The sequence below is a fragment of the Ambystoma mexicanum genome, chromosome 9 (assembly GCF_040938575.1).
Source record: "Ambystoma mexicanum isolate Mex_15411 chromosome 9, UKY_AmexF1_1, whole genome shotgun sequence".
NCBI classification, from domain to species: domain Eukaryota; kingdom Metazoa; phylum Chordata; class Amphibia; order Caudata; family Ambystomatidae; genus Ambystoma; species Ambystoma mexicanum.
This window is the reverse complement of record NC_090931.1, coordinates 325,844,113-325,858,967: the sequence shown is the minus strand read 5'-3', so window position 1 is coordinate 325,858,967 and position 14,855 is coordinate 325,844,113. Positions and strand designations below refer to the sequence as shown.

The 14,855-nt window shown below is 43.7% G+C and overlaps 1 protein-coding gene across 1 annotated transcript in view; it reads left to right on the top strand.

Annotated features, from left to right (window-relative positions):
- MYBBP1A (MYB binding protein 1a) overlaps positions 1 to 14,855 on the top strand; it is a 1,153,837-nt gene that overhangs the window by 791,640 nt on the left and 347,342 nt on the right. The window contains exon 19 of the mRNA XM_069614733.1: positions 7,401 to 7,558. Within this exon, the coding sequence (XP_069470834.1) occupies positions 7,401 to 7,558 (158 nt within the window). The remainder of the gene's footprint in view (positions 1 to 7,400; positions 7,559 to 14,855) is intronic.

The window sequence follows — 14,855 nt, the reverse complement described above, 5'->3', positions numbered from 1 at the left end:
CTTAGACAATTATTTTCAATTGACCATTTAAACTTTGTCTTTGTTTGAAAATCCTGTTCCAATACACATGATCTTTGTTTTTCCAGTGTTTAGGGTCAGCTCATTTGTGTAAAGAAAGTCATTAAGGTGAGTCAAAAGATGTTGTAGACCAATTTGAGTTTGATCTATCAGCACTATATCGTCTGCATAAACAAGACAATTGATTGAAGTACCATTTATCTTCGGAGGAAAGCTGTGGGCTGATGCAAGCCATATAGACAAGTCCGCTATAAAGAGTTTGAAAAGGTCCGCTGCCAAGGGACAACCTTGTTTGACTCCCTTGAATGTCGGTATAGGCGGAGTCAAATCACCTTGATTATTCACTCTTCTTTGAATGGTTGTTTTAGTATGAAGAGCTTTGATGGGCTCTAAGAGTTTGGCAGGACAATTCCATAGTGGGAGTTTAGTTTTTCACGACTAATGGCATCAAACGCCTGGCGCAGGTCAACAAAAGCGAAGAATATTTTAGCTTTGGACTCCAGAGCGTTTAATTTTAGGATTTTCAGTAGGGTGAAGTTTACTTCTACACCTACTTTCGCCGTAAAACCAGTTTGGCGAGAGACTGTTAGGTTTGCTTCAGCTGCTCATGCCACCAAGTTCTGTCGATGATGGAAACCATAGATTTTCCAAATACTGTCAAGTAAGGCTATAGGATGATTGTTAGCCGGATCGTGTCTACGCCCTTTTTTATGGATCGGTGCTACAATTGCTTTTGACCATGAAGAAGGAATAGTCATGCTATGGGACACTTTCTTGAAGAGACATTCAATAAATTTGGCCCATTTCTCTTTGTGTGATTTTAACATGATGTTAGAAATTAAGTCTGGGCCTGCTGCTCTCGAACTTTTTAATTTTTGGATGGCTAATTCAATGTCCTTGCTTGATGCAGTTATGTCCTAAGCTGTCGCAGAAAGTTGTTTTTTCTGGAACTTTGTGGTTTGGATTCTCATATACCGATGTGAAATATTCAACCCAAGTCCCACTAGGAATTTCATTTGAGATGAAGTGTGTGGCTTTTGAGGATTCATTATTTAAGATCGCCCAGATGGAACTTGTATTTTTGGTGATCAACCACTTAAGCATAATTTCTGCGCGATTTTGTTCAATTATCACAACGTGAGATCTGAGCCAGTATCTTTATAGCTGGCGTCTTTCTCTGACTTTTCTTGATATGATATCCGGAAGGCACTTTTTCTTCATCAATCGTAGGTCTTTTCTTAGTGCCTTTTTTGCCTGTGCAATTTCATAACTAAACAGATTCACAGCAGAATGACCTGTTCTAGAGTTTACGCGTGTAGTAATGAAATCTGTTAACAAGGGAGAATATTACACTTTATTCGTTTGAGTAAGGCAGAGGCACAGTTTTTGAATTGAAGTGCCGTTTGTTAGACGGTTTCCTGCTGCAGTAATTAATAATGGGAAGTTATATCTGTCGGGTGGATCGCCTCCTTCAAATTCGCAAACGAGACTTAGCAAATCGTGATCACCATTTTCCATTGGAGTAACGTGAAGCGAGACCACTCTTTCAAAGATATTTTGTGAGGCCCAAAAATAGTCTAAGGTGTTTCTGCTGTGCAGGCCTCTCCAAGTTGGTTTACAAGGCTGGTCACCCTTGGTGTTTCCATTGACCATAAAGCAGTTCTTTGGTGCAAGAGCTTGTGACCAGGTTTGACCTCTTGGAGCTACAGCGGTCTCAGGTAACTGAACATTTGTGTGGTTTTCGGGATTGTGTTTGAACCAACTACAGTTAATATCTCCACAAATTAATACCGATAAGTTAATGTAGGACAATGTAGATTCATCGATTTGGATTTGTTACTGCATCAATAAAAGAGTTTGATGTAATCATTGCAGTATTCCAATATCCATTGACCAATAGTAGATGGAATTTCACGGTCGTGTTAGGAGAATCCATTTGTAAGAGAATTCCTTTGCACGCACGGATTTGGATTGAATGAATCTATCGGAGTCAACCAGTTGTGAATTTTCAGTAGAATGATTAAACCTGAAAAAGGACGACCTCTCATTTTTTCCTGCAGGATTTAAAAAGGTGGTGAAACCGTCGAATGACGGTGGGTCACGCAACCAGGTTTCTTGTAAACAAATTGCAAAAACACCGTCTGTTGATTCTGTAAAGTTGTTGAATAAATGTGTAAATCTGCATGTGTTCCATGACAACACTGTCTGTTCAGTAGTGGTCCGTGTCATGGTTAGTGACGAAGCCCGTGAGAGGATTGATTACCATTTCTGTGTCCACCCACTTTTTCTTGGGTTCCAAAGCCTTGCCGAGATTCCTGAGGAAAGGTCAGCGATTTTCGCAGAGTAGCACATCGATCTTTGTTCGCTGCTTCATCATTGCTTTCAAGAGAGGGAAGTTGATCATTATGAGTGGTTACCTCGGGTTCTAAAATGATATCGAATCCAAAAACGAGTAGATCTTCGATTGCATGGAGTAACACGTTTTTTACTGCTGAGGAGCTGATATGTAACAATACCTGGTCGGAAGTTTTCTCTGTTGAGTACTCCACGATTTTTATATCAGACGGGATTGCTCGTAGTTGAGGTATGCAAGCGAATAATTTCAAAACATTTGCTCTGTTTAAGTTGACCTCATTTTCGTCCGTCTGAATATTTTGTAGGCAGAGTTTCCATATGCTCGAGATTTTGTTTGAACTAACATTGCCATGTACTCTGGATCGAAACTGTACTTCCTTTTGCCGCTGATTCAATGTTTGTTTTGGATTAAGCCTGAGGCTTAAAGTTAAAGATTGGGACGGGGAGGCTTTACCGTTCCGTTTAATTGGAACATCACAACTTTGATTGTTTGCTGAAGGAACTGTTAAGTTCTTGCACCTTTCATCTCGTAGTGGAGGAGCTCCACTTTCATGGTTATTTGTAGAAGAATCAGGTGAGTCGTCTACTTCAACCGAGTAAGTTGACAGATCACATAAGTCAACAAGATCGCCAGCAGAAGAGCTAGAAATACTTTTTTCATCGGACTCTAGACAACGACATTTTGTCGATTGCTTGTTTTGTTGGGAACTCTTTTCTTTGGCCATATTTGGCTCAGATGCTGTGCTGGGACATTCCGGGTTGGTCTTGTATTACGATCAAACAGGCCTGTTTTTTTTGCGATAATGCCTTTTTTATCGACTTTTTGCAACACTAATGAATTTTCAGTCGTTTGAATGGTTTTTGCAGGCCCATGAAAATGTCAAACGAGATTTGAGGGCCGCTATGTTTCTCAGGGCTTTCATCATGTGCCAGAAGCTGAATAGAACTGGGCTCACTTGACAGTACTTGAGCGGGTGCTAAGGTGGCTTTAGGAAGCGGCAAATTGCCCGTCGCAGTGGCACTTGGAGACAAACAGCTTTTGGTTGTCAACCCCGAGACTTTGTTGCTTGATGGAACAGCAGAATTCCAAATAGAATGTGAAACATCGCGGAGTGTTGCAGGATGATTTGAAGAGGGCAAAGGCTGTGGATCAACAAGTCTGGTGACACTAGAGTGTGACTCTGGATGAAGACCCTCCTACGTCAATGACAGGGGCAGATTGTAGTGTATCCATCTTTTCATTGTGGATGGCATTTTTTCGCATCCAGTGCCCATTCTCTAGAAGACCTTCAATTAAGGTTTCATTTTGGCAATGATGCCCAGCAGCCAAATCACTCAAACGGTCATGCCAACAAGTAGAGGTCTCTGCATCCCTTTCAATTCTCGCTTGCAGGTCTCCAGTGAAAAGTTCAAGTTTTAAAAATGTTTGGACTAAGTTGCAAAACATTGCGCCTTGGTCACTGATTGCACCATTTAAGGATTCGTACAGTTTTGTGAAAGTAAGAGCAATTGAAGAAGCTGCTAGAACATTGCCGTGGAGCTGAGTTAATGCTTCTACAAAGAGGCACACTTGAGGGGCAGAGGCAGCAGTAGAAACGTTTTCAATTGATGAAGAGTGCGTGCAATCCAAATCAGACCGCAAAGGAGTTAAAGAAAGATTTCTGTGTTGCATGGGGGCCTCTACCTCCACCAGAAGGCTTTGTGATTTGGCATGTAGAATACTTGCATTTGTTGACTGAAGAGATGGTTCTTTTGAATAAATTAATTGGGACTTTAGCTCAACTACACGTTGAAGTCGTCATGCTCTAGCCATTGAACTTAAATCTGCATTGCCAGAAAGTGGAGCTGGGCTATAGATGCTGGATTGGGCAGTCAGAGGTTTTGGAGTGTCAGAGATCGTTGCTAAGATATCCGGGAGATGCAAAGCTGTCGCCTTTAATGCATCGAACTCGTTTGCAATTGCAAGTCTAGTTTAATTAAATCAGCGATCTTAATCAGCTCAACAGTGGCGACACTTTGGGGTCACTGTCCCCTGCTTTGTTGGAGACTGCAGAGGGTTGATTTGGTGAATAATGGGAGCACATTCAGGTGGCCTTTTTGCCATGAAGTTATTACTTGAAAGTTGATCTTCAATACTTGGAAGACACATTAATTCCGAATCGCTAACCACAAATAAAGGGATTGTTGTAAGCGAGGGAAGGTCCGGAATTATTGATGTTGCCAACGTCGCGCTTCCATAAGATAATGGAAACTCAAGTCGATTCAGCAGGCGCGGTGCTGCGCTGAGTGCCTGAGGCAGCTGTAGAGGTTGTTAGAATTGTCACGCTGAAAGCTGGTTCGATCAAAGGAAGCGATGCCAGTGAGTGCATTGCGTCTGTGCTGGGGGGGAGAAGAGGAATCTGGAGCTCAGGAAAGGAAGGTAGGGAGGCCGTTATCACAGCATCGGGGCCCAAGTTCATCAGGGATCTGTCGTGAGCTGACCCAGTCTGCCTTTGATGAATTTGTTGAACCAATTGGTTAACCGTGCAGTCAATTACAATTTTGTGTTCTGGCACGAGGTTGCGGCCTGCGTTTCCAAGGATGGACGATTCTGTATTGCCTGGGCAATGCGGCAAATGGATTACGTGGGTTTCGTGCGGATTAGGGACTGTTGACAGTTGTGCGGAAGGTTGCGGGACTAGAGGAAGAACAAGTGGAGATCGGCTTACACACTTGCTTACCTTGGGCCCCTCAGTACCTTTCATCGCGGTCCACGGGTTGATCATCTGCCGATGTTGCAAAGTTTTCTTCCGGGTCTGGGGGCCTACTGCAGTTAGTGTCATTTGCACAATAAGGAGAATCGGGAGGCAAGCAGGGCGAGGCAGAGGGCGAAGGAGCGTACTGGGGCAGACTGGGACTCTGCACCTGTACTCCGCGCTGCGCTCTGTGCGTAAGAGTAGTATTTAAGCAAAAATGTAATAGAAGAAGTAACCAGACTGACACGTAGTGCCGCTCCTCTCTCCACGAGCAGATCCAAGAGACTGGGGCAGACTGGGACTCTGCACCTGGACTCTGCGTAATTCGAGAATTACCACCTTTTCTTTTCCCCTGTTTTCTACGTGCACCTTTACAAGTTTCCTTTATTGTGGAGAAAACTCCTTTTTATATTCTGCCCCTCCTGCTATAAGAAGTCTCCCTGTAAGGACATCCATAATGTGTGCAATCCGTGCCTTGCGAGAGATCAACCCAAAAAATGCTGTGCTGCCTGCTTGCTTTTTTGTGTTAACACTCTAAAGGACATGTGTACTAAACATTGGGCGGCCCACGCCATGCAGGCTGAGGCTGTTAAAGAGGTGCCAGCATGTGCCGAAGAGTCGGAGGAGGAGGCATTTAGTGCACAGAGATGGCAAAGAGGAAACTGGAGCAGCAGCTTCCCAAGTAAGAGGAAACTGGAGCAGCAGCTTCCCAAGTGCCCCCCCCCCCCCACCGCTCCAAATGTTATGCTGGCAGCATCGCTATGGAACACGCACGCGCGTGCGCACACACACACACGCGCGCACACACCTCTCTTGAGCGTATTTGCCTTGACACAGTTCTCTGCACCCACATCTTGTACACGCCATGACTGCCCAAAAAGACCAATGTCAATCAAAAGGTCATCCGTGCATATAAAACACGGGCCACAAGTTGCGATTGCGCACACAACAAAACTTATGTTGAAACAGATGCCCATTTCCAGTACTGCTCACAACGAGTGTGCATCAGAAGGCAACCATCGAAATGCATTAATTGGCAAATTTTGGCACAAGCTCATACGTTGTCGAAACATCACATTACACTGAAGCTTCTTCTCCTTTAGCTCAGGCTTTAGGTTATAGCCCACAGCATAACCCTGAAGATGCTTCATTCCATTTGAAAGAAACAACCCCAGAATAGAAACGACTTTTCAGCCTGAACTTTCTGACCCTCTGTACATCAAGGGCCATCTCAAACCTGACTCCTTAGTGGTTCCCACTACCCGCAAAAGAACAAGCTTTTCGCATTGGGGAAAAAAGGTGGCAACATCAGCTGCATACCAGGTGCGAATTGCTAACACAACCCTGCTCTCCAGTTACAATAGGTCTTTGGGATAAAGTCCAGACTCAACTAGATTCTGTCCCAGCCCATATTTGTACAGAATTTCTAAAGACAGTCAATGAAGGTAGGCAAGTTGCAAATAATATAAACGGCAACCTCGATGCAGCAGATAATGCAGGCAGAATTGTTGCTGAGGGAACCTTAATAAAACTCCACGCCAGGCAACATCAGTCAGGATTTAAATTGGATTCACGGGCAACGTTGTGAAATATGCCCATTGAAATCAATGAGCTCTTTAGACGGCAGTAAATGACACAGGGTTTGTTTTCAACTCTTAAAGTCCACTTAGCTGCGCTGTCTGCATACACCTCTCAAACAAAGGTTTCTTGGTGGAAAGTGCCAGTAGTTATAACATTCATGGAAGGGTTTAAAAGATTACACGCACCTATTTCAAACCCAACTCCCGGGTTGGATTTGAATGTTGTACTTACCAAGCTCATGGGTCCTCCTCTTGAGCCAGTGCATAACATGTCACCTCACTTACAAGACTGCTTTTCACGCTGCCATTACATGCATAATATGTGCAGAAAGGTCCCAGTACATGCCCCACTGCCCAGTCCGCCCACAAAAACTAAATTCAGTTTTCATTATTGAACATAATTGAATAGCATGCTATTTGTAATTTAAGGTAATAAGCACTAGAGGGCCTATCTTACTTTGATAATAAAGTAATGGCTGAACAGTGAATGGATAATTTGAATAATCGCACAATATAACCGATCTACATTTTATAGGAATCGTGAGGAATCACATTTTTGTCAATTTTGGGAGAATGGTTCAGCAAGGAAATTGGTTTTCTGCAGTGCTTTACAACATGCGCTGGGAGCAAAAGCAGCCAGTCCCAATGAGAAATGTATCACTGTCCGTTGATTCGCAAAGTGAAGGTCTCACTAATGACTTGTGGTTTGCAGGTTCTGGACCTGATAGAGGTGTTCCTGAACAAGCAGCCGGAGAACCCGTTGGTGTTTGACATAATTGAGCCCCTCCTATCTGTCATTGAACAGAGCATGAGCTCTGACACCAATCAGCAGGAGCAGGACTTTCTCCGAAAGACGGCCCACATTTTCAAGTGAGTGTACCCAGTATGGAGCCAAAAAAAGATGTATCCAAAGACCTTTTCCAGATCTTCCATTTTGTTTTGCATATCTATCTTGTAGGATTTATCTATGTTAATTGTTTTTAGGTATTTAATTGCTGATGAAAAATATATTGCACAAATGTGTATGACTGCATGAGACTCCTGTACCTGAATTTACAGAACCCATGCACTGCTGCCATTTGCATGGTCTCAGAGTGCTTTAGCAGAACTAAGAGGGGTCGTGTGTTAGATAGTGTGGAGGGAGGCAATATGGAAGATAGCTTTGCTGGTACATTGTTGCATGAGGGCTGGAGGTACCAGGGCCTTGCTTGCATTCTGTTTCGCGTGATCCTATGTCGAAGGACATAGAGGCATTTGTATCCAGAGGAGTGCCTGTGGACACGGGTGCATTGGCCCACGCTGTGCTAAGGTGGTTAAGCGGTAGTATTTTGTTTCTTTTGTGAGGTATATATAATTGTATGTGCAAGTGTCTTAGTTGGTCTGATTATATAGTGTGTTTGTGCGTAGACGTTGCCAGTGTTGGTGCAGGGAGTTCAGTACATGGCCTGGTTGGCAACGTATGGAAGCCACTGTTGGGGAGATTTATCGTTATTGTGCTTCATCCCGTCTCCTAGTGAGACTACCAGTGCTCTTTGCTGGACTTCTTGACCTTTTTCATTTAATCCTGAATGAGTGGAGCCTTTTTCCACTCATTCATTCTTATGGGCTCTGTCTTTTGGAACTCTGTTCTTTGTAAATCTACCTGTACTATGGAGTCTGTCTACTCCATAGCTCTTAAAGGCATCTGTGTTTTACTGCTGCTGCACACAGCTCCTTATGGGCATTGTTGCTGGGGATCTATAGGGTCCTCCTTTAGGGATCTTTCCCTATATCCTTAAGTACACTATCTCTCCCAAAACGGTATAGTCTGAAAGATTGGCACACACCACCTTCAATGTAGTGCCAGAAGGATAGTTAGTAGCCCCCTTCTTTCTGCTCCTGTGACTTGTTAGTCACATAGACAATCGCCTAGTTATGACTGGTGGCAGTGGATGTGTTCTACCATCTATGGTGTATTTTCTGTATACCGTTTGCTATGTGCATAGCCTCAGTAGTGCACAATAGGGGCACCTAAGTACCAACTTGGGGCCTCCCTCCTTTTTCCACCATTACTATCGTGGCTGTACTTTGTTAGCCCTTCTACCATTCAGGGAGGGGGAGGTCTGTGTGTGTGTGTGTGTGTGTGTGTGTGTGTTTTGCCTTTGGCGGGAACCAGTGGGTATCCCTGCCTAGGCTCTAGAGTGTCTGGGAAGGCAGGCTGGAAGTGGGGGAGGAGTCTTCCACCCCCCTGTCATTTATGTGCCAGAGTGCCTGAATATGACCAGCACCTACTGGGGGGGGGGGGTGGCGGTCTGGCTGTTCTGATTAGACATAGCAAGGAGGAGATTGGACGATCTGGCACACCCTATTAATGTAGGTAATAATGTGGTGTATTAATGTCTTAAAAGAATATAATAGAGGAAATTAGAAGATAGATATGAGGTGCAGAGGAGAGATAAGCAGCCTTGACACCTAGGCCACATGAAATAGTAAGAAACAAAAAAGTTCCCAATTAGGGAACTCACGTCCCCTGCACACTTTCACACTTTCAATGTCTGGAAAACCAGACCAACAGTTAGATTATATTGTTTACAACATTTCCAATAAACTCTAGAGAAAGGAGTAAACTTTTAGCATGAAACGATATTTGAGGAAGTCAATTGAAGAAAATCAGATTCAGTCAAATTAGGTCACAAGAACCGAAATTCATGTTTATTCTTGATGCTGAGATTGAAGCAGGACATCGCGTTTCGAGTGATAGTGCACTCTTCATCAGGGGCAAATCAAAGAGGTTCTAAGAAAAAATATGTACAGAATTCTACATTAGAAAAGTATTTTTCATAGACAACAATTTTTCACTAATTTTACCAAACATGATGTTACAGCCACTTATGTCATGTATACAAAGGCTAATAGAATGAGTCAAAGAATAAAGACTACTCAAAAACCAAAATACAGGGTACATTGCCACTAAAGGGTCAATATCTTCACACTGAACATTTAGCATCATGGTTCTGTTTGTAGAACAGGCTTGGATCAATATCATGAGTTTACTTGGTCCACTGTGCTCAAAAACAGCTATACCACAGAAGTATTTGAAAATAAAGAATAAACAATAAGTGAATAATTCTAACCTTGTGATTGTGATAGGGTATCTTTAAACAAAGAAAAGGGGGATCCAGAAAGGGGACCCCAAATGGTCGATGGGACAGTAGTACAAGGCTAATGTCGTCCCAATCATATCTGTGAAAAAGAAGTGTAAGGCAAAGACTAGTGAGGAAATGTAAGGAGAAGGGGCTCCGTAAACCTATTTTGTAAAAAAAATCACTTACAACTGCTAGCGGTCTGTTTAGGGTAACAGAGTTTCATTTCATAGCTATGGTGTGGAGCCCAAAGACAACGGTGATCCCACACTCTAGTTTGAGAAATCTTGGATAGTAGTGAGAGGTAAGGTATCCAATGCTAGACTGGTGTCCACTGTCACTAAAAAAAGAAGAAAGGGAATAGAAGAGGTTAAAGGTCTTCTCCAGAATGGATAGAGATGAATGGCAAGGTGAGAAATGAATTCTTAACCAGCAAGTACTCATGCTTGTCGGGAGTAATTATAGGGAGAGCTTACCTACGTAATCGTAGTACTTGCAATGAAGACCGGAACCCCAACGGAAGGCCAACGCCATTGTCAGAGCCGTCTACGTATATATTACGTTTTCATGCGTGACGTCATCACGCGGGAGCGTGTGACGTTACCTGTTCAGATTTTAGATATAGTCGGTAAGTGTACTGTTTAATAGGAAGTGGAAAGCCGGCATCACAGTAGTGACCCTGCTGTTGCTCCTAGCAAGGTAGTACCAAATTTGTGAAACATTGTGGTCTATGAAAATTACTTTTCTAATGTAGAATTCAGTACATATTTTTTCTTAGAACCTTTTTGATTTGCCCCTGATGAAGAGTGCACTATCACTCGAAACGCGTTGGGCCTGCTACAATCTCAACATCAAGAATAAACATGAATTTCGGTTCTTGTGACCTAATTTGACAATCTGATTTTCTTCAATTGACTTCCTCAAATATTGTTTCATGCTAAAAATTTACTCCTTTCTCTAGAGTTTATTGGAAATGTTGTAAACAATATAATCTAACTGTTGGTCTGGTTTTCCAGACATTGAAAGTGTGCAGTGGACGTGAGTTCCCTAATTGGGAACTTTTTTGTTTCTTACTGTTCTGATTAGACAGCCAAATGCCCATTTCTGCTAAATGCCGAGTGAGATTGCAGAAGAGTGCGTGCTGGAATTGTATAAACGATGAGGCTTCTGGAGTGTAAAGCAAGTCGATCACAGGAAACAGAAGTAACTGAAGATCAGAGATGCCTGCAGACACTTTGCAAGACCGAGAAGCCACCACTGCTGTCCTGACCCCGTATTCTATGCGACATAGGAGCTCCGAAGAGGACTCCTTTCCTTTGGCTGGTGGGAACAACCAGTATCAATACTAACTTTGAAACAAGCCCTCTTCCGAGGTCCTACGAGCTTCCAGAGCTGCGGAACACCAATACCAGGATACCTGCTGCCCATTTTGAGTGCATCGTCGTGGAAAAGCTGAATCCGTCCAAATCTGTGCTGAGCCCATAAGGACCCTCCAGAGATCCGATCCAACGTGCCCAGACCCCTTCACCAGATTGTGGGACTGCAGGATGCGAAGAAGATTGACCGAAGTGATCCGTGTCCTTAGTTGGTGCTGCTGAAAAGGTGCCAAAACCACAGAGTAAACCCAGAAGTTGCCGAAAGTCGTGCTACAGGTCCGTCCTGGAGACTGCTGCGAAAAGACACAGTCCATTGTTCTGCCTTTCATCACCAGACCAAGGAATCTGGAGGTCTGGTCCAGAGCTGCCACATTGTTAGGGAGAATTTTAATTTCCGTGTGAATTCCCTTAAATCATAGAGACCCCCAGCTCTTTTGCTGGATTTAGGACTTTTTAATTTTAACTCCTGAGTGAGTGCCACCTTTTTTTCACTCTCGCGTTTTTCCCTGATTAGGATTTTATGTTTTCACTATTTTCGTAGTCTGACAACCTCCATAGGCATATTTTTGTATGGTGCCACATAGCATCTTCAGTGCAGTGTCACTGTGAAATCCTTTGGATTTCTCTTAAGGTTAAAATACAATTGATCTTACTTACCTTTTTCCTTTGTAGATCCAGCACACACCATCTTATGTGGCGTGTTGGGGGGGTTAATAAGTAGCCCCTTATCCTACTTTCTCATGTAACATTTTTCGTTACCCTCACTACTTTAAATGGCTGGTGGCAGTGGTTTAATTTGTACTACCAGTGTGGTTTCTTACTGCAGGCTGAACCCTCAGCTGCAGTACAGCACCCATTGGTGTCCATTTGTCAATCGCCCGTGTCTGCTTTTTTCACAATTTTCTGTGTGATCTTTCTTGGCTTTTACTCTGTGCATTGAAAGGTTTGAGCTCTTTGTGTGTTTTGCCTTTGGAGGGCTTCAGACCTGAAGCCTGCACCTGGCCTAAGTGTGTCTGGAAGGACAGGATGTGAGGGAGGGTCCTGAAACTCCCCTGTGCTTTGTCTCTAGGTGTGCCTGAACGAAACCAGCCCTGATTGGCCGACTGGCGGTCCGGGAACAACAGCCACCCTGCTGTGTGATTCACAGCCTAGGCTGTGCATGAATGCGAAAACTTGCTTAAAAGTTGATGGTTTTGGGACTAGAGGCCGAATCAACAACTGGAAGAAACATCTGAAGCAGAAATCATGAAGAGAAGTCTGCTGCAACCTCCAGGAACTCTAGTACTGGCGAAGCCCTGCTGCTGTGCTGACCTCCCTTTTAGTGTCGACGGAGAAGCTCCGGATGGAACGACTTCTTCCCTTTGGTTAGTGAGACCAACTAACCCCGAGACGAACTCCACTTTGGAGATATGGAGATAGACCGTTCCCTGGGTACGTTTCAGCAGCACTGCTCTTCCTTTCGCTCCTTCAGAGGAAAGTCGGACATGTCTTTGGAAGGTTTCTCCTCCCCATACCCTCAGCCTTACAGATCTGACTCAGGAAGCCCACAGAGGCCATTCCCAAGCCTACAGTGGAGGAGGACAGTGTCGCTGTTGCCTTCAAGGCGCTGGTGCCGAAGCAAGCCTGACACGGCCAGGACGTCGGGCCCCCACCCGTGCACCTAGGTGGGAGGCCGGCTGACGCGGTTTGTCAGCAAGTGGGAAAAGATCACCACCGACAGATGGGTGCTGGATGCTCTTGCCCAAGGACATACCCTGGAATTTCAACACAGGTGTCCATGGCCCGTCAGGAGCAGCACATTCTACACAAAGGGGAGATAGGTCTGACTCCTCAGCGACTCCGGTGCTCAAGAGTCTATTCCAGTTACTTACTGGTAAGAAAGAAGATTGGGGGAGTGGAGGGGGCTGGAGGCCCATTCTAAACCTGCAACGTCTGAACAAGTACCTAAAGTCTCAGTTCAGGATGGTCACGTTGCAGCACGTGCACGGCCAACTGGAAAGTGGATTTCCTGTAGTTGCTGGACCTGGAGGACCCCTACTTCCACGTCCGCATTCACAGAAAATGCTGGATGTTTCTACGCTTCGTAGTGCAGGGACTGTTGGACACTAAATCCTAGTGACCCCTCTTCTGCTACTGAGAACACTGATGCTCCAAGAATAAGGGAATGCCTTGTAAGGATTGGGCATGTTGCCTTGAAAAGAGAAGAAGTGTTTAAAAGTAGCTTACTTGTAAAATATGTTGGTTGGTAACTGTAACTCTGCGAGTGATCAGTTACAAAAGTTACTACTTATCTTAGAAATGTTCTGCCATTCTGAAAAGTATATGTAACCTCTTTCTTTCCTTAGAAACTGTTTCACCATCCTAACAGAAAGTAGATGCAAGATTACTCACCTGTGATTTGGTTGTGCCGCGTCCCAAAAGTAATGCTGTTGGTTTAACTTCACTATTCCTGTTAGGATAAATGTAGGAGTGTCCACAACTGGGTCTTGCTTCCCCTGACTTGCTGTTAGCCTGTCCAGAATGTCTGCATTAGGTTTCACCTACCTAGAATAACTTCGAGTCATTCATAAAGTCCAACACAGGGTTTTGCTTTCCCTGGTCTGTTTTAGACTGACACAAAAACAGTCTTAGGTTTATACCTGCTTTTAGGTTGCTGATGGTTCCTGTAAAGTGTATAGGTTTTACTTACCTTGAGTGCAACTGTGTTATCCTAAGTTAGTCATTGCTACTCTTAGTCTGTGAACTGAAAAGCAACTGTAATTGAAAATGTCACCCCAAGGTCCAACTCCCCTAGAATAACTGTTATCCTGAATCAGAGTTACAGGTGTTTTACTTTTCCTAGAATGTGTTCCACTATTCACAAAAAGTATATTGTCCAGACAGTTTACTAAGTGATTTCTTGCCAGGTGTAACAGTACAACTGCTAGGGTCTACTACCCCTATATTACTGAAAGTACTCTAAAAAGTAACTTGGTTTGACTTACCTAGAACTCCTGTTAGGTGTTCCAAATTAGGTTATATGTTTTGTACTGTGTACCTTCCAGCATAGTGTTGTGTTTTTATGTTTATTTCGCCCAAGATGTATCTGGTCATACTTGTATTTAAATAAACCATTTATTTTTACAATACATAGTGTTTCAGTCTTTCTTTGGACCATTTGCATTGCAATCTCATTTGTACTGATTCTAAGGCCCTCTCTACCTCCCAAGATAAGTCTGGCTGCTCTGTCTACGCCACCCTGCACCTAGGTGGTACAACCTTATACTAAGAGTGGAGTCTTGTACTGCCTCAGTTGAATGGTTTTACTAAGCCCTTAGTTGGACTTCAGAAAACTGTCATAACAGTATTGAAGGAAGATGTCTTTGGTGTACTGGTATAACCCTTTGGGCATGTTTTGCTCTTGTTTTTTTCTGTTTTCTTTTTGCTTATTTTCTATACTTGGCTCTGGTTACCATTTGATTGATTTGTGTTTTTAGTATTGCCATTTCTGAATCCTGGGCTGTGAATTTTTCTTTGTGTGATGGAGGAGGTGTTAGGGGAGTTTTCCTTAAGTCCACTTGAGGTAAGACTTCATAATACAATCCCTTGGCATACAGGTCCCCAACTCTTGATGTATGTTTGTACTACTCAAGGAACCTTGGTAGAGTGGCAGAGCAGTCAGGCCGATCA